At 41.1% G+C, this 19210-nt stretch overlaps 1 protein-coding gene across 29 annotated transcripts in view; it reads left to right on the plus strand.

The window, feature by feature from the left end:
• Window positions 1-19210, plus strand: part of PATJ (PATJ crumbs cell polarity complex component) — a 154779-nt gene that overhangs the window by 58065 nt on the left and 77504 nt on the right. For 21 of the 29 annotated variants that reach the window (XM_083510228.1, XM_083510248.1, XM_083510239.1 and 18 more), the window contains 4 exons: window positions 1376-1553; window positions 2387-2497; window positions 3633-3704; window positions 9801-9915. In XM_083510228.1, the coding sequence (XP_083366354.1) occupies window positions 1376-1553; window positions 2387-2497; window positions 3633-3704; window positions 9801-9915 (476 nt within the window). The remainder of the gene's footprint in view (window positions 1-1375; window positions 1554-2386; window positions 2498-3632; window positions 3705-9800; window positions 9916-19210) is intronic. The other 8 variants (XM_083510252.1, XM_083510240.1, XM_083510225.1 and 5 more) reach the window with 1 other exon arrangement.

A 19210-nucleotide genomic window follows, 5' to 3' on the forward strand; every position in this document is an offset into this window, starting at 1 on the left:
TTCAATCTGTGTGGATTTGCTAGTGTTTCACAAAGCAACATATGCCTGCCAACTTACCCGAGTTCATTTCACCTGGATGTTGAATGACGAGTTCTAGGAAAGGAAGTAGGGAACAGACTTTAAAGATACCCAGTGGCATAGTTAAAATGATAAACTAGTTGATGATGGCAACTGGACAGCAGTTTTTCTTTCTGGGCTTCCCAGCATATGGCCTGCATGCTGAATGCAGCTGGCAAAGAGCTGAAGTGCAGGGTTGTGTGTGCATGTATGAGCTCCCTAGTGGTTTAGCTGGAGTTCTCAAGCGCATCAATCACAACTTCCATTGGAAACCCAAGACCTGCAGTCTGTGCTTGGATGCAAGTCTTTCTATTGGCAGTATGGACCAGTGGAATAACTTTAATCTAACTGGCTTTTGTCAGTACATCAGATTCTGTTCTGGCAATATATATTTTTTACTTTAAATGTAACCCTACTAGGTGTGTGGTGTGGTGTGGTGTGGTGTGGTGTGGTGTGGTGTGGTGTGGTGTGGTGTGGTGGTGATGAGGGTTCTCCGAAGTATGGATATAATAAAAGTGTAAGGTCTAGATTTGTTAGGCATTGTTGACTATTGTAAGACAAGCAAATCCGGCACACAAAGAATGGGTTTCATTTGGACTGCAATAGAAGTGGACTGCTTTTTTATATATATCCAGAAGGTTACAGAGCAGTTTCTAAACTAATATATGGGATAAAAGCCAATTGGAGCTGGGGAGTAAGATGCTAAATAAGAACATAAATATAGTGGGTATATCAGTAACCTGGTAGAATGAGAGAATCAGTGGGACAGAGTTATCCCTGAATGCAAACTCTATGGAAAGGAGAGAGAAGGGCATATTGGGTATGCTGTTACTATAGCGAAGAGTGGAAATAATGCAATACACAGAAGACTTAAGAGGGAGTAGGTTGCTGTACTAGGTGAATATTTTGATCTGATCAAGCAGGGTTCTTCTTGTTTCACTTTCTCATGATAAAATGCAGGAACATTTCCTTTAAATTAGTTTCCAGCAAGCAAATTCAGTTGTTGCTGTCATCTGGCTTTTCTGTTGTTCGTAGGACAGGGGTTGTAGCATCATCTCTTATAACATCAGGCCTTCTGGAATCACTGAGTGGGTTGAGTTCCCTGCTTTTGCATGTTTCATCAGAAGGATACTGAGACTGCTTTTCAGCAATTTCCACCAGGCTATAACATAACATACAAATCGCTTCTCGTTTTAAAAGGCTTATGTTACACCTTACAAAGAACAATATGTTTAGATTAGCATCAGGACTGCAGAGTGAAACAAAAATCACGTAACTGAACCCTCTCATGTTCAAAGGATTGTCTTACTCTCTACAGTGTTGAAATTTTTCGAGAACCCCATGTGCCACTTGGCATCAGTATTGTTGGCGGACATACAGTTATAAAACGCTTAAAGAATGGAGAAGAACTTAAAGGTATATTTATCAAGCAAGTCTTGGAAGACAGCCCAGCAGGCCGAACAAAAGCTCTCAAAACTGGGGATAAAATACTTGAGGTAAGTTCAGACAAACATCTGTATCTTTAAAAAGTTGAGTCTGTACACACCTGTCTTAGCTGTATGTGTTCAAGCATTAAATGCATATTTTGAACTGGAAATCAAATCAGCCTTAATTGTAAGTAGACATAGTAAACATTCATTTGTGAGTTCAAGATGTATGAATTCAAGATGTGTAAGCTGAGTGTTCTGTATTTGCACACGTTGTTAATATCTGAAGGGTGGGTTTGCCCACATCTCCACATGGAGATGTGTGTGCTCCTTAAGCCTATGGGAGAGAATGCAGAAGTCCCACTGGAGGTGTTAATACTATGCATAAATACAGGAAGTGCAATTTAATACAGGATTCCTGTGTTCATGCTTTCTGTATATGTGCATATCACTAGTGACTGAAACTACTCAGACTCGCCAAGTCCAATTTCTGACACGAAGGCAGATTCTCAAATATGCATTACTTCCTTCCTCAAAATGAATCCATGTGAAACATGCCACTTTGTCAACGAGAAGAAATCAACCATAAGGAAAGAATGTCTTAGCAACGCAACCACAGTTGAGGAAGAGAGCCATGTGTTGCCAGGTTCCTGTCCAGCTACTGTTTCTATGCATTTTCTTATGCCTGCATGTCTTAAGACAATTATTTGTCATAGACTGAGTACCGTGCTGATTTGATTAAGGACAATTTTGAATCACTCATTTAGTTAAATATATTTGCTATAGTAAACCTCTTGGTGACCTTTTTTTGGGCGCTTAATTTTTACTGGCTGAGAGCTTCTGTTGCATCTTGTACTGTGAACAGTGCAGAAGAGCATCTAAATAGGCTTCTTGCTCTGCAGGTGTCCGGAACAGACCTGCAGAATGCAACCCATGAAGAAGCTGTGGAAGCCATAAAAAATGCAGGCAACCCCATAGTGTTTGTTGTTCAGAGTTTGTCTACTCTTCCAAGGGTAAGTTTCGTTCCCTGCTGTTGAAGGTGTGTGTGTTTTTAAAACAAAAACCTGCATCCTTTTTTTTTTTTTTTAGTTTCCTTCTCATGTTGTCCTAGAACCGAAGGGTTCAAGGTAGATGGCAACCTTCAAATACAAATTCAGCCAAACAAATACAGCATCAGAATGTAAAATCACCCCATACCTACTTCCAGCAGTTAGGAGGTAGCCCAAGACTTGAATGAGTCTCTAGCACAGAGGTGTGGAACCTCTGGGTTTCCTCAAACTAGGAGACAACTTCCAACATTCCTAATGGACATTGTGACTGTGGGCTGCTGGGAACTGGAGCCCAACATCTGAAGGATGACAGATTCCCTATCCTGGCTCTAGTGGAACACAGTTTTCTTTGTGTGTTTGGTACACAGTTTGTATAGTCAAGAGTGCTCACATTTGCTCTTCAAGAAATCCAGCTTCCGATTAACCAACTGTATTCTGAACTATCACTCATTTTTCTGTACCTCCAGAATAATGATTTTGATCCCAGGTCACCCTTCCATGAATGGGAGGGTTCCTTCCATCGGCAGGAGGACTTTCAACCTCCTTGTAGGAGAGCTTTGATTTTCTTGTAACAAAACTGAGCTCTGTTCTGGTACTGAAAACAAACTACTGGACTGAATGTATGCTCCGGTGAACCCTTTCCTTAGTTCTATAGTGCCTCCATCCCTTGCCTTTGTTTTGCATTTGGCTCTGCTTGGTGGATTCCAGGGTTTGCGGGAACAAAGTATATCCCTTGAGCCTAAAGTCTTTCCAATATGTACTAAACAGAAAATTTGTTTTCCGAGTACCAATCTTGCATAGCCGACAAAGGGTTTCCCCAAGCCTGCTGATATCTCCCTCTTTTGTGTGGATCATGCAATTTTGTAGAGTAAAACTTTAGGGGCGGGGATTTAAAGGCGCAAGGTAGCTGCCAAATGAGGACTGAGCATGCTGAGTTGGGGTGGAATGGGAAGCCAGATGGGGAGGGAGTGATTTGTAATATCCTGCAAGACAAGATGGCTGTCTAGAATCCTGAACAGGAGCTTCTCACTTTGTTATAGGCCCCCAATTGTATGGAATAAATGTATAAACAATGTATTTCTTTTAATGTATTCAGCAGATAGTTTCCATTGTGAACCCCAAGAAAAATAAGGACCACAAAGTTCAAGACCCAGAGGGAGACTGTGGAAAGGTATTGCAGATGCTATCTCTCACTTACAAAATAAACTTCGCGTAGCAATGCATAATACAGAAGGTAGTTTTTTTCCATTTTAAGACACAGGGAGAAATTCCTTTAAACACAAGGATAATATCTAGAGATTTTGTGTGCCTGTGTGTAGATTTGCTTGTATATTTGGAAAGGCAAATAAAAATATGTATTTTATAGTTGCAATTGACCTTTACTGCTATTCATAATGTCATGCAAAAAAATGAGATAACATTAAAAGCAATAACTCAGTAGCGGCTTAATTAAAAAAGAAATGTGGATTAATGTTCATATTTGAGTGAGTCACAAAAAACCAGTTTTGCTGAAGAGGGGGAGGTGTCTATATTCAAGCCATTTGCAACTCAATCCTATGCATGCAAGTCCCACTGCGATCAGTAGGTGTTACTCCTAGGTAAGTGTAGGGTTCCAGTCTTAAATAAATTTTTGCCTTTTCAGTTAAATGTTCAGAGTGAACCAAGAAAATGCATGGGCTGATTTTTAGGCTCATAATTTGACCAATGTAAATAAGTCTGTAGATTTGACTCCAACTAGTTTTTAACTCTAGAGGGTTTGTGTGTGTGTTTCCCATTGGGGGAAAAACAGGGATGGCTAGATCAGTCCCAACATTTTATGCACTCCAGCTGCCATCACAGGGAACTATACCAGTCCTCAGAGTACGTTTTGGGATTCATAACCTGCTCCATCTGCCTTAGAGTGGACAACACAAGCTAATATCTGACCAAGCAGAATAAAAACGGATTCAGATTAAAATAGTGTTGAAATTTCGTGGCTGATTTTCATTCTCTGTAGCAGCTCATCTGAAAAAAAGAAGAAGAAAAAAACCCCATCCATTTGCAGTGTATTACCCTTTTAACCTTCTAGATTCCCGATCGCTGCATTTTTACAGTTCAAGAGCCGAGTTCACTAATCCTCCTGAAAGCTGTGAAAGATATCTCTTTCTTTGCTACTATAACTCTGTAAAATGAAATGCATGTACACCTTTTCATGTAGGCGATCAAGATATAAAATAAAACATAACAATTTAAGACATACTCTGCTTGCCTACCAATAATGGATTTTTTTCCCTTTGGAGATTTCTGTATCAGAGCTGCATCAGAAAATCAGAATATTGAACTATTGTGTGTTGAGCCTATGGGCCATGTTTGGTTTCAGCCCAGATTATCATTGCTAATTACTTGAGTCACTAGTGATTTTCTTCCTCTTTGTATTTTTAGAACATGAAAATCATTTTTTGGTAATAACATATTTGCTATATTTGACAGCTCATTCACAAATGCAAAGGTTTAAGTGCATGGGAGCTGGTAGAATCCATACACTCAAAGCTTGCTTAGTGGTTATGCTCCGCTTTGTTTTTGGCAGGGGAGGAAGTTAGTGGAAGATTGAGAAGCCACACCCCAGTAGATGGTCTAGTGGTGGCAACTGGTCTCTGTCTTTCTCTCCCTCTCTTTTAAAGTATGCATGCAGTTCTAGTGTATATAACGTTTGTAGCCAGGATGTGTTTATATAAATAACTGTAATATCCAATTTAGGATAACATCCACTACATCTGATCAAGTAGACTCTGGGCCATGAAAACTTACACCGTAATCAATTTGTTAGTCTTTAAGGTGCCACAAATTATTTTTTTCTGTTTAGTGCAACAGACTAATGCAGTTATCCCTTTGGAAAGTCCCTAAAATGGTAACTCAGGATTCTTTGATTTTAGGTTAACAAGCTAACAAACTTAACAAACTAGTAGATAAACTATTCCTGTGTTTACAGTGAGCTGGTAAAGATGAAAAGGCAATCAAACTATTGCTGGGATTGTTCCAATAGAACTGGCATACATAATGAATGAACATTTTGAAATTACTAGTAGCCAGAATCCTATTTACACGACCCACTCCAGCAGAGAGAGTTAAATGTGTCACATTCCTAGGCACCGGCAGTAGTATTTTTCCAGTCTAGGCTGCAATGAAATCAGCCATGCTTGTTCAAGGTGATGATTTCATCCTTTGCCTCTGGGCTTTGGCTCATTGTAAATACAGAAAGTGATCCAAGACATTTCATTCGACAAGCTATTAACAGCCAGAGATAAGTACAGATTAATTTGTATGTTTACCTCGTATTGTAGATAGCAGAAAGCTATGTGAGCCTAGGCTATGGAGGTAGATTTAATGCCACAGGTGAAAAGACATATATCCTGGTTCTTCATCTTCTGAAGACAGAAGCATTTAAAAAGTAGATTATACAGAGAGGGAGGGAGGGAGGGAGGGAGAGAACTAGATATCCAATTGCTAACAAAGTAGTTCCATTAGTGCAAGGACTTCTGGCTGTGCAATGGGACTCCTCTCTTTTCTCTCCCTGCCTCCCCATCTGTTCTGTCCCCACCCCCCAGCTTCCAGAACAGATTTGGGGGAGGGTACAGTAGTTGTGTGGGGGGAGAGAGTGGAATTTGCATTGCCTAAATGGAAATACAAACTAACGGGAAAAATTAGACTTCAAAGAGACCATAAGTTTTTGGAGGATTGGGAAAAATTTAGAGAGTATTTGAAAACTACCGTATTTTTTGCACCATAACACTCACTTTTTTCCTCCTAGAAAATAAGGGGAAATGTCTGTGCGTGTTATGGAGCGAATGCCTACGGGTGGCGGGGGGGATCTGCTGCAGTCGTGAGCAGAGGATCCATGGTTCCCCTTCCTTTCCTCCTTCGTGGTTACAAAGCATGGATCCACATGGATCCTCAGGATTTTTGCATTGGGCTACTCCAAACTCACTGTCAGATCACATGTCTGTGGCCACAGCATGAACCACAAAAATCATATATCCACTATTTCGTTTAGAATATTTTTTTCCTTGTTTTCCTCCTCTAAAAACTACGTGCGTGTTATGGTCTGGTGCGTGTTATAGAGCGAAAAATACGGTATATGTGAGGAGAATACAACGCTAGTGTGTTTTAAAGAGGCTTTGTGAAAAGTGAGGAATATCGCAAAAATGTAAATAAGGATATAAAGAAATTACTTAAAGGTGATACTATATATTAAGAAATGTGTAAATAGGAGAATTATTATGGATGACTGTCAGAGGAGTGGAGGGAGGTTCTACAAACTAAAATACGTGATGTGGAAAATGGAAAGATGGAAGTTTTTATAGAAAATGTAATAAAAAATATTTGCAAAAAAATAATAATTGTTTCTATGCAGAGCATGGGCTCTGCTACTAATTTACAACCATTCCCTGTAGGTAAGAGAATAATTGGCACTTACCCATGTATATTAATAGGCTAGTACATTGAAGCTCCCCAGCCTTCACATAAGATTTCAAATGTGACCACAGGTAAATAGATAGCGTCAGTGGTGATGCTAGACATCAATTCAGGGGCCCTGATTTCTATTGAGGAGGCTCTGAACTAGGCCCTGTGCCACCTCTCATGCCCCATTTCAATTGTGGCATCACCTGCAGTGCCCCTGACTCTCTGTGCCCAAGGGGGACCGAACTGGTTGTGCTCCCCTAAATCCACCTGTGCTCCAGGAATCTTTGATTTCAGACACACACATTCATCACTTGATGCTACCATCCCTGATACCTCTGTAGGAAATTTCAGGGCATGAGAGGCTACACTGAGAAGATATTTTCTGCCTGATCACTAAAGAAAGTCCATGGATCATTGCTCAGTTTCTATCTACATTGTGTACATCAAATCCATGTCCTTATAGCAATGCCAACTTCCCCTTTCAACATTTGGGTATTCCCAAGCTGCCAGTTAAGAAAGCAATTTTATTGTGAAGATGCTTCTCAAGCATTCCCCCCCCCCCCAAATCAAGTTTTAAATTATCTTCCATGAGCCTTGCGGGTAGAAGTTGTACTGTTAAATTATGCAGTATTCCTGGCTGTTCATAACAGGAGCAAAATGTGGTTGTTCTGCTAATGGTTTCTTTTTTTTATTATTGTAAGCAGTAAGCATTCCTCTCCATCACTTAAGTTCTAATAGGGCACACGGGCACATAGGATTTGATTAAAGGCTAATGGCATACATGAGTTTTGGAGATGGCATATGATTAGAGATCTCACTGACAAAATCCTACTGTGCTGAGTCTTGTGCGCTAAAATAGAAGTCAAGTATATGTATAATAATGCATGTTACAATAGGCTCCTAGTCACAGTCCTGAAGGATCAGCTTTGCACTAAAGCTTATATAAAGTCATGAGAATCTGTTAGTTAGGTTTTTATCTGGATTTTCCATTGGTACACCCAACTCAACTAACAAATTATAACTGCACAAAGTAAGTATTTATTAGAATAGCAGCCCATTGACCCAACCATCACTCTGGGCTGGAGCTCCTTCGGTTTTCAAATGGAGTTTACCCTGTAGAGCCAAACAGGAGTTACAGCCTGGTGAGGAGAAATTTCAAGGTGGAAAAAAATGGAACCTGCCATTGTAACTCATTATAACTTGAGACTCCCAAATGCATTTTAGTTTTAAGTACATGAGATACCATTTATCCTTAAAATTCTGTTGGGCTTTGGTAGCAGATATCCTTGCACTCTACCCAAGCAGTCTTATTTTCTTCTAACGCCTGAACTTCTTTATATTGCTCATGTGATTGAATGGTTTTCATTTTAGAGAATGTTCAGCTTTGCTTGTATTTTTGTTGCTATGAAGCTTTTTTTAACAACAAGGTAACATTACTTTGGTTGGGACGCAGGTGCGCTGTGGGTTAAACCACAGAGCCTAGGACTTGCCGATCAGAAGGTCGGCGGTTCGAATCCCCGTGACGGGGTGAGCTCCTGTTGCTCGGTCCCTGCTCCTGCCAACCTAGCAGTTCGAAAGCACGTCAAAGTGCAAGTAGATAAATAGGTACCGCTCCGGCGGGAAGGTAAACGGTGTTTCCATGCACTGCTCTGGTTCGCCAGAAGCGGCTTAGTCATGCTGGGCACATGACCCAGAAGCTGTACGCCGGCTCCTTCGGCCAATAAAACGAGATGAGCGCCGCAACCCCAGAGTCGATCACGACTGGACCTAATGGTCAGGGGTCCCTTTACCTTTTAACATTACTTTGGTTTAGTACCTGCTTTTATTTTTAGCTGAATGAAATTTGTTTTATATATATACACACAAGAAAAAACCACAAGCTGATTTAGAATCATATGTATATTAATATAAATGCCGATGTTTCATACAAGATTGTGACATCCTTCAAGATGTTGCTTTTATTACAGGCGTTGGCAGGAGGTGGGGGTGGGGATCTTTCAAAAAAATGGCATGTGGACCTTTGGTAATCATTCTCTCCTGTAGAAAAAGGATTTTCCGGCCATTTGCGTTGCTCTCATGACATCTGGTACTTACCATTTGTTTACTAAAGTGCACCAAGCTATTAGCATTGTGATTGCATGAGATGCAATTGAGCATAATTCAGTAAAACTGTGCAGCTAAAGAATGATTCAGTTACTTGGAGCCAAGGAAACAGATGCTTGGATGCGTTTGCTGCAGTACTCCTGAGCTCCTTTCTTTGGGACTGATATGCACCACTATATGCATCATTATCGAAAATGCCTTTATTTATGTGAGGTAATGGAATTTTATTGAAAGTTTTGTAATGTATAGCGTATCTGAAATGGAGATGAGCTCCAAGTAAAATATTGTAAGCTATAATGCCTGTAGAGCATTATCAAAACAGCACATCAAAAAACAGATTTGTTTTTAAAAGGATTAAGGTTCTTGTCAAAAAAGGGGGGGATGTTTTTAATTGATGTTGTCAGCTAAGTAAGGTAAACCTTGCTGCTATCATGGTTTTGGTATGTATATTGATAATGAAGTCCTTTAGCGGGGTGGGGTAGTGGTGTTCGTTCAGAACACGCTATGAAATCCATGTTCTGCATTTTCTGCTCTTTGGTTCGGATTTAGAAACATAGTGTGTGGGGTGTGTGTTGTTTTTAAAGCAGTCAAAAATTTCACTGAACCTGAAGCTTCTGAAACTTTTAAATCCAAGATATGCTTCCATAAGTGATTTCTTGAACTGAAGAAGGAAGCAACTCTGAAGGTTTTCTCCATAATGTGCTGAGCTTCCCTTCTCTTTCAGAAGAAAAGTGAAACTCCACCGCCCATGAAATTGCCACCTCCTTACAAAGAAAAGTCCCGCTCTGAAGAGACAGAGGAAGAGGAGGAGGAGGAAGAAGATGACACTTACACAGATGGTGAGTTGTCTTACTTAGTTTTACTAGAGCGACTGAATTTCTGAATAGGTTTGCTCTGTATAGAATGGTGCCTTCTAAAACAGCATTGTTGTGTGGTAAGCACATTGTAGAACGGCAGTTAAATGTTGCCAAAGGGAGTGGCCATAGCTCTGTGGTGGAGCATCTACTTTGCATGCAGAAAGTCTCAGGTTCAATCCCTGGTAAGGTTGGGAGAGGCTCCTTTCTAAAACCTTGGAGAGCTGCTGCCAGTCAGTGTAGACAGTGCTGAGCTAGATGGACCAGTGGTCTGACTCTGTATAAGGCAGCTTCCTGTGTTCCCATGATACTCTTTATTTGAATGTGAAAAAAAAATATATTTTTCACTAAGCTCATGAAAACGGAATTGGTCCTCTGAGGTAGATGGTATCCATAGATTAATATCAAACGTAGGCTTTAGTTTCTCTTATTTATGTAGCCAGTGCTGAGGATTGTTTCACTGAATGTCAGATCTTGCAGATTTTAGCTCGCTCTGGTACCAAGAAAAAATCAGGGAGTGCTTCCTACTTGTTTATTTGTTTTGTGTGGGAAAGCAAGCAAGCAGCAGGGGACATAGTGTGAGTCTCTTGCTATAACAAATGACTGTTTTTACTTAATCGTTTTGCATTTGTGGGGTGGGAAGAGAATTGTAGGATTGGAAGGAGTGATGGTGGATGGCTTAGGTATGTGTTGTAGGAAACTCTGTATTGGCCATTTCCCTGCATTCACTCAAAAGCTCCAGCAGCTGCTGTGTGGGGCAGGGTGGGTTGATCTGAGCCATCTGCAGTTTCAGAGTTGTTGTCAGCATCCATCTACCTCAGGAGACAATGGAGGAGCGCACCTTTAGGATTAAAGTCAAGCCGTTGCAGAGTTACAGTGCCTGCTGTGGAGTATTTGCAGAAAATGTGTGTGGCTCTGCTCCCAACAAGCCCTTTGCCTAGCTTAAATTCAAAATATATTGAATTCAGGAAAAAATGCTCCTGCTGTTGTTTTTCGCTTGCTTTTTTGTGAGTTTGTCAGTAAATTTCTAAAATGAAAAGTTTGGGCTCAGACTTTGCCTATTGGGACATAATATTGACGGATTCCACATCCTGCCCCAAATCTGGAAAATACAGGGTGGCGACTATTTTGCACGGGGATTCTGTTCCTAACTCCCATGTGTGTCAGAGGAGCACGTATAATCCTGCCATGTTCTGCATCACGTTCTGCCCTCTTCTGGGTCCAAAACGACCCACACGTCCACGGTTGTGCATCAATTGGATGTATGGAAAATATTTGCCACCTGTAATAATAACCAAAGATCACATTGTTAAAAATATAAAGAAACTTGTAACAAATTCATTGCATATATTGCCAACGAGCCCACGTGGGGAGGCAGTTGATCTGTTGACTGACAAGGACGTCAAAAGTATGCTAAAGGAGGAAAAGGAGTTTGACGTTGACTGACTTGTTTGCTTCGGTCTTCACAGCAGAAGATGCATGGTAGATCCCTTTCTAACTTTCTGAGGAAGCAAGCGATGATCACCAACTCCAATGACTTCAGAAAAAGATTAACAAATTCCTGGCAGACAAGGCTATCAATGGTTACTAGCCATGAAGGCTTTGTTTTGCCTCCAATGTTGGAGTATTCCTTTGAAAACCTGTTACTGAGTATCACAAGTGGAGAGTGCTGTTGCACACAGGTCCTGTTCGCAGATTTCCCAGAGGCATCTGGCTGGCCACTGTGAGAACAGGATACTGGTCTAGATAGGCTTTTCTTATCAGACTGCAGTTCCCATCATCTCTGACCTTGCGTCATACTGCTGGTTTTGACTGGAGTTGGAGGAGGTTCACATGGTCCTTCTTTTAGAGCAGGCATGGCCAAACTTGGCCCTCCAGATGTTTTGGGACTACAACTCCCATCATCCCTAGCTAACAGGACCAGTGGTCAGGGATTGTGGGAATTGTAGTCCCAAAACATCTGGAGGGCCAAGTTTGGCCATGCCTGCTTTAGAGGGTCAAGCAGTACCATGTGACTTATAAGGCTTATTTTCTGGTCAAACTAGTTTCCATTTTGCTAGTGGTGCACACGTTGAATCCCTATGCTAGGTTCCGAACCCACAGCAGATTCAAATCTTGACACAGTTTTGGATGAATTCCCATCTGCATGTTCTTTAAACCACCTCAGGTGGCCTAATAATAAGCCCATTCTTAGATATGTTTTGTTTTGCGGAAGAAATCTATAAAACCATGTTCTTCTGTACATGACACAATACAATAGTATGTATATTTTGCTATATGTTTATATGGATTTGACCAATTTGACCATGTATTAGTTCACAGACACTTGACTTGCATTGACTGTGTGGTAATGTTATTGAAGAGTGTATCTCCAATTCTTCCTTTCTTTGGACAAGTAGGACTCAAAAGGGGAAGGGGAAAATAATTTGATCGATGGAAAAAATAGCAGTATATATAGCTATCCTAAAGTGAACAGGAGTCTGTAGTTAAACACTACCTCTCCAATAGATGTCACTGCAGTCACCAGCAAACATTGCTGAACCTGATGTGGACAAGGCAAAATAACTTTAGAAACCTCTCTGAAAAATACAGACTTTCGATATTTAATTTTTGTTCAGTTATTGGATTTTCTTAACGTACTACAAAATGTTTCATTCTCTCAATAGTGACACAAAAGCAGGGTTGTAAGCAAGGAGCTTGGGTTTTAATTTTGATGCTGTGCATTTATCTTCATGTGACGGATTTTTGGAAGCAATTTTTTGTTGGCATTGTTCCTATTCTTTCTTTCAATGACCTTTCCCATCATAATGACCTTAAAGGGCGGTGGAATACAAGAATATATTCCTGTCCAATCATGTAAGATTTCATCAAGCATGCACTGTCACGGTCTCTGTAGTGTGACATGACTAAAGTACCAGTGCACAGATTTTTACAGCTGCTGAGGCAGTGTTGGAACCCTTAAAATGTCGTCCCCTAAAACTATTTGGAGAGTTGTAACCAATAACAACATTTTGGCTCTTTCCCTGTTAATACACTGAGCAGATGGTATGTCAATGAATGTACACATGCCCATGTATTTTGGGATGGGGGGGCAGGGAATCCTAGAAAACGTTCTTCAGATTCTCCCCCTGCATTTAGAGCAAATAATATATAGGAAATCTCAGTGCTGAATGACTGTTATGCAGGCTTGTGATTAAATTTAACTGCTATGAAAAAGCAATATTTTAAAAATGATTTAAATGTCTCACTTTTCCTGCATTTTACTGACAAGGAATTAAATGCCTTATAATCCGCAGGGCAATGATAAGAATTTGGACTGGATCAATGTCAAGAGAGCAGATAGTTTTGTTTCTGGGTTGCAGACATGATCCTCTGCTGCATCTCCCATTTAATGCGAAAACCGAAAGGTAATACTTATGAAACTCTGCTAGGCTGACAGGCGTTCATTGATGATTGGAACCAGAAACATGCATTTCTAAAGGCATGTGACTGGATGTCATAAACCATTTTGCTGTAATTAAGAGCGGGTCATTTAGAATCACATCAGCTGTGTAGCTAGCTGAGGAGGAAAGGGGCAGCATTGTGTATAAATTGACTTGTGTTTCGGGACAGGGATGCCATTCGAATATTAGTGATTTCCAGCAGTGCAACAACACAGCAGCAGCAGCAGCACTAGCAGCAGTAGAGCGTCAGTGGGTCAGATGTGGGAAGCCAGGGATTTTCTTTCCCCTGCTGCATAGTTGTGCCGGCAGTTTTGCTGACAGGCGTCACTATTTGGCTTGTGGGCAAGCCTGAAATTAAGTATAATTGATCACATCTCACAATAGAAAGAGGACTGACAGCTTGCCCTTAAGGCGAGGGAAATCTCTCTGTCAGGCCCAAGGTCGTCAGAAGAAAGACGAGCTCCGAGTCTCTTTCTGTCTATGTGTGTGATGAGGATTTGAGCTGCTCTCAGCATCTGAATGTTTGTCAGGAATGCAGATACCTTGAAGTGCATAGCGATACAGCAATGGTACAAGGGGGTTTCCCAGGTACGTAGCAAAGTATCTATCTATATTGTACTTATTTTCAGCAGCTTGTTTTCTGTATTTAATAATGAGTGGGAATTAGTAAATGAGAATAACAGCATTTTATCTTTTCTTTTCTGAGTTACTTGCATGTAGCAAGGATTGATGGCTAGATGAATTCTGGTGTTGTTGTTGTTTTTTAAAAATGCATTTGGCTAAGTTTTAAGTTTGAAACCATTGATGAAATCTATTTGAGTCAAAACTGAGAGCATCATAAATCTTTCACAGTTGCTTATAATGATCAAACTTACTTATTTGTAACCAAACTGCATTTTTAAAATGTGAGTGCAGATGGTGGTCCTTATGTATTTTGCCTTTGTTTAGAATACAATTTTAAAAGCTGCTGTTGAAATAACCAGCATTCAGCATTTTCATTGTGTAAGGGCAACAGCATGCAAGTAAACAAACAAACAAACAAACAAACAGGCTATTTCCAAAAAGTGTAGCTATACTATAACGTTATTTCTTACTTGTTGGGAGGTGTGATATACTCTCCCTAGCCACATATATCGTGAGTAGGTTTCAAACATTTTGTATGAACTCCCACGTGTGTGTGTGTGTGTGTGTGTGTAAAATGCACACATACACAAAAGTCTCGGGTCTAAATATGTTACTCTATAAAAGACATGACAGTAATAGTTTGGTATTTTTGACACCTCTCTTTTTTCTTCAACCATTCCTTTGCCAAACACTGCATATATGGAACTTGAAGCTCTTTATTCTGTATACAAAGAGGTAGCTTTGGGTAGCTACAAAGGAGGAATCTCTTAGGGAAGCAGCATCACCGAGGAACACTTAGCATCACTGCAGTGACTTGCAATTAGAGAGATGACATAACAGGTGGCGAGGAGAGGGGGGTTGTGTGGGCATTTGCCTGATCAGGGATAAATTATAATATCCCACTAATGCATTCCAGAGGCTGCTTTGAAATGTAAGCTGAATGCATGGCCCCAAACAGCATCTTTTTAGCAGTACCTGTTACAAATAACACTATGGCACTGCAGAAGGAGTAAGAAACATCTGATCTAGCCAACCGGCACAGCTATGAAAATTCTATTACAAAATTTTTGCTGCATGTCTGTTTTTGAATCTGGAACTTTTGTAAATGTGAACAGTATATAATCTGTTCAAGGCAGGGAAACTTAATACCTGCCCAGCACCTTACTGTGTTCTGCAAAACCCGTTGCAGAATATTGTCTGTAATTGCAGAAATTTGCACATTATCTCTCTGTTCATGCTTTTATATTTCCTCTGAAGCTGCTGCTGCTGCTGGTGTTGTTCAGAGGCAGGTTAACAGATGGGGTTAGTGAAGACCCCTATACTAGACACCACAAGCTGGGGATAACAATGGCCTCATCTTTTATGGGATACAGCTTCATAGAGGCAAATGGCATAGCATAAGCTCAGCGTCCCATTTCTGACAGCCCCACAGAACAGTTAGCTCAGCCCAGGTTGCTGAGTCGTGTTGGGAAATCACCACAGCTGTGAAAAACTCATGTGATTCCACCAAGGGGGTCCCTCACCCGTGCCCAACACAACTGGGACATAACACTGTTGCCAGTGGTGTGATGGGGTGATCCGTATCCACAACCTTAAGGAGGCATCACCTGCAAATTCCATACATTTAAGGATCACACCTGTTGACAAACAAAATATTTGTTTTTGTTAACAAATAAAGATGACCCCCAACCCCCCCCCCAAAGCACAACCCCTGTGATGAAGCAAAAACCCTGTGACCATGGTTGCTAACACTGGGTCCGGAGAAATTCTGGACTACTTTACTCAGTACATGTTGCACCATGTTTTAGAAGAAGTAGGGATGGGTGCCTGGGGAAACAACAGCTGCCCCATTTCCTCTTTACCAGATCATCTGGAGGAGTGAAGTTCCCTCCATGGTCTACTTGGGCAGAGGAAGCTGATCCCTTAGGGCAAATGGGTCAATGTCCCAGCAACCTCAGCCTTCTCTCAGCCAGCCTCCACCTGCCTCTCTTCTTCCTTAAGCTAAGTCCAGAAGGTGGCACTGCCTTTCAGCATCCTTCTCTTGCTCAGTCTCAGTGTTGCCCCTTGCAGAATTCAGCAGGGAGCAGGAGGCGGAAGATGGGGACAAAACTAAGAATTAGTTGGCTCCACCTGCCGTTAGCTTTGGCGCCACCTGCTATTTGGGCTCTCTGTCTTCTGCCCCACCAGTCCCAATGTGTATCAGCCACCCCTGGAACCTGGGTCCCTCTCTCTCTACCAGCTCTCTTCCGATTGGTTAGGAGAGAAACATAGAGGCCAGCTGATAGGAAAGGCTGCACAGGCAGTCAATGCCCCAGCTGCGAGCACAAAGAATGCAACCTAGGTTTCTTTAACAATTCCGTATCTTGTATCTCCAGTAGTGAGTAGATGGGTGGCTGTTGCATTGCTTACTCTCTCTTTTTTCTTGGCCAACGGTCAGAGAGGTAGTAGTCCAAGAACATCTGATAAACCACCAGTTCCCCAACCCTGCTTTAAGCAGTGCTAATAATTCCTATAGCATTGCAGTGGGAGAGAGCCATGTCTATATGGCAGGTTCCTGTAATGTTGGTTGAGCATGGTGGCGTGCAGCTGGGAGCATCCACAGAAAAGAAAGTTCCTCTTGGTCCCCAGGATGCTTGCAATGAGAATCTGATCATGGAGACTTCAAAGCCTGTGGTGGTTCTGCAGCCATGCATATGGTCACTGGAACTCCTGCAAATTATTACAGTAATCTGTTTGTGGACTGTAAGTATGAGAGGTGTAAGCATGTTTCCCAGAATAAGCTCTGTGCAGTCAATTTCCAATAGATAGTGTACACACTCCTCAAAATTCATTTCAAGGGAGAAATAGTACAAGTACTGTGATGTTTTGGTAGTTCAAACATTTCACTTTACTTAGGAGTTTATTGTTCTGACCCAGGCAAATCATTAGTGATTGTTCTATGCCTGAAATACAGGTTACTGTCTGCAATCAAACTGATTGAAATAGTTTCATATTCAGGGCTAGACGTCCTTACAGGGCTGTCCTATGCAGGTTTATTCAGAAGCAAGTCCACTCAGTTCAATGTGTATGGCATTGCAGATATACATTGGGGGAAGAATGAAAGTAGCATTAAGCAGAATGAGCTAGAATCCAAAAAGCATTACGGTAGGACCATGCAGTCTTGTGTGCTAAGTACTTTTCTTGGGTTTGTTCCTCTAGAGATGTTCATATGCACCTCCCTTCAGTGGAGGCTGATCCACTGGGGCCAGTGGAGAACTGCTCCACCATCCTCAGCCACCCGCCACCTGCCAGCCTCTCTGCTTACAACTAGTCCGGGCTTTATCTGCCTCTAGCTGTGGCTGCATCTACTGTTGGTCTCCCTGCCTTCTGCCTTACCAGTCCCCATGGGCACCCACTAATCCCCTTTCTAAGAACTTATTTTTAAAGCTGAATAGCAGGTCTACTTTTCTGAGGCAATTACTCTTTTAGCTTTTCCTCCTTTTGTGAACTTTTTGGCACTGTATTTTTATTTTTTAGTCAGGGGAACAGGGAGTTCTTCAGAACATTAGACACAATGCACTTCTTGTTCGATTTGTTGATCACAACTGAAACAAAACTGAAACAAAAATTATAATCTGCCCAAAGCTAAAACTTTCTTAAGATTCCTCCTTAATAAGCCATTAAGATGTGTTCCACCTATTCAGCTGTGCAATAAGATATGACAAATAAAATGTATGCTTCACATTTTCTTGGAAGTGAAAAGGTTTGGAAGTGAATGCACCTGACCCTTATAGTGTTTGTTACTGGGCTTGTGGGCTTAGTTTAATCAAATAATGGATTCTACTACAACAGTGCTGGCATTTAGTTTTAATTTTTAGACCTGATGCAATGAATAAGGTGGTGTAGTTTTTGATTGTGTATGTTTTATTTTATGTTTGACCATTTTTCCTTACACAAATCTGCTCTAGTGCTGTTGTTTAGAACACACAGAATATACTGTTATGCTGTCCAACATCTTCTTATGTATAGTTCTGGAAAGATGACATATGTTGAGGGAGAGTTATGCTAATATTAGAGGGAGATCTTTCAAGTGTGCCTCAAAACATTGCTTTTTTCTCCCAGTGATGTACCACAATGATTTCAACTCTTCCATTTATAATTAGCGACTGAAATGGCTTTTATCTGACAGCAGAAAAACTTTTATGCCAAAACTGATCATTGCTCCCATCGTATTATGTTCACATAATTTAATAAGCTATGTTATTTCTGCCTGCATGTTGTCACTTGAGTCAAGACAGTGATCAGAAGTAGAATTTTCAATATGCAAATAAGTTAATAATGAATTCTAATTCTCAGCTGCCTGGCTTTTGGTGGTTTAAATAAAAGAAAACTTATTTAAAAACATTTCAAGTCAAAATTGTTCTAATATGCATTAGACTATAAGATGTGGCCCTCCCAGAGCCGAAGGGATGCGACAAACATGAAATCCGAATTAATAAAGAATATTGCCGCCCGAGCTTTAATCGGTTTAGATCAAAGCTTCCTTAAAATAGCTAGGTGAGGATTTGTACAATAGATGGTCCCTTTGTCCCTGTAGAGGAAGGACAAGGAGCCCATGGATCTTTAGAACACAACATCACCCAGAATCGCATGAAAACAAGAATTAGGTTGAAATCTCACAAGAATTCAGATAGGCTGGATACATGGCCTGATTAAGGTTGGCCCCTACCTTGAGAAGTGGCAATTGGATAATAGGGAGGCAGGTATTTCCCTTATATGTATTGTGGGTGCTGGTTCATTAGGGCCAGTGGGGTACTGCTCCACCAACTTATTCTGCCTTAACCTGCCTGATTTATGTTCACTCTAGGCTGGCAGCACTGACTGCCAACTTCCTTAATCTCAGTTGTTACCATTGTAGAACTCTGCAGGAGGGGAAACTAGATTTTCTTAGCTCTACCTGTTATTGGCTCGAGCTCTGCTTATCATTGACACTGGCTCCACCTACCATTGGCCTCCCTGGCTTCCCCTTACTAAGTCCCATTGGGAACTTGCCTCCACTGCTGGTTGCCCTTCATGAGGGCTGAGGAGAAATTTTCCATGCTGCCTAAAATCTGGCATGTTTTCTGCTTTTTATGCCATTCATCTTAATTTTATTAGCACAGATTGCCTTTTGGACTGATACAGCTGAACATTTTACTAATTAAACAAAACCTGTTAAGCAAAACTCCCAGCAG

The sequence above is a fragment of the Podarcis liolepis genome, assembly GCF_965112155.1.
Source record: "Podarcis liolepis genome assembly, chromosome: 6".
Lineage (NCBI taxonomy): Eukaryota > Metazoa > Chordata > Lepidosauria > Squamata > Lacertidae > Podarcis > Podarcis liolepis.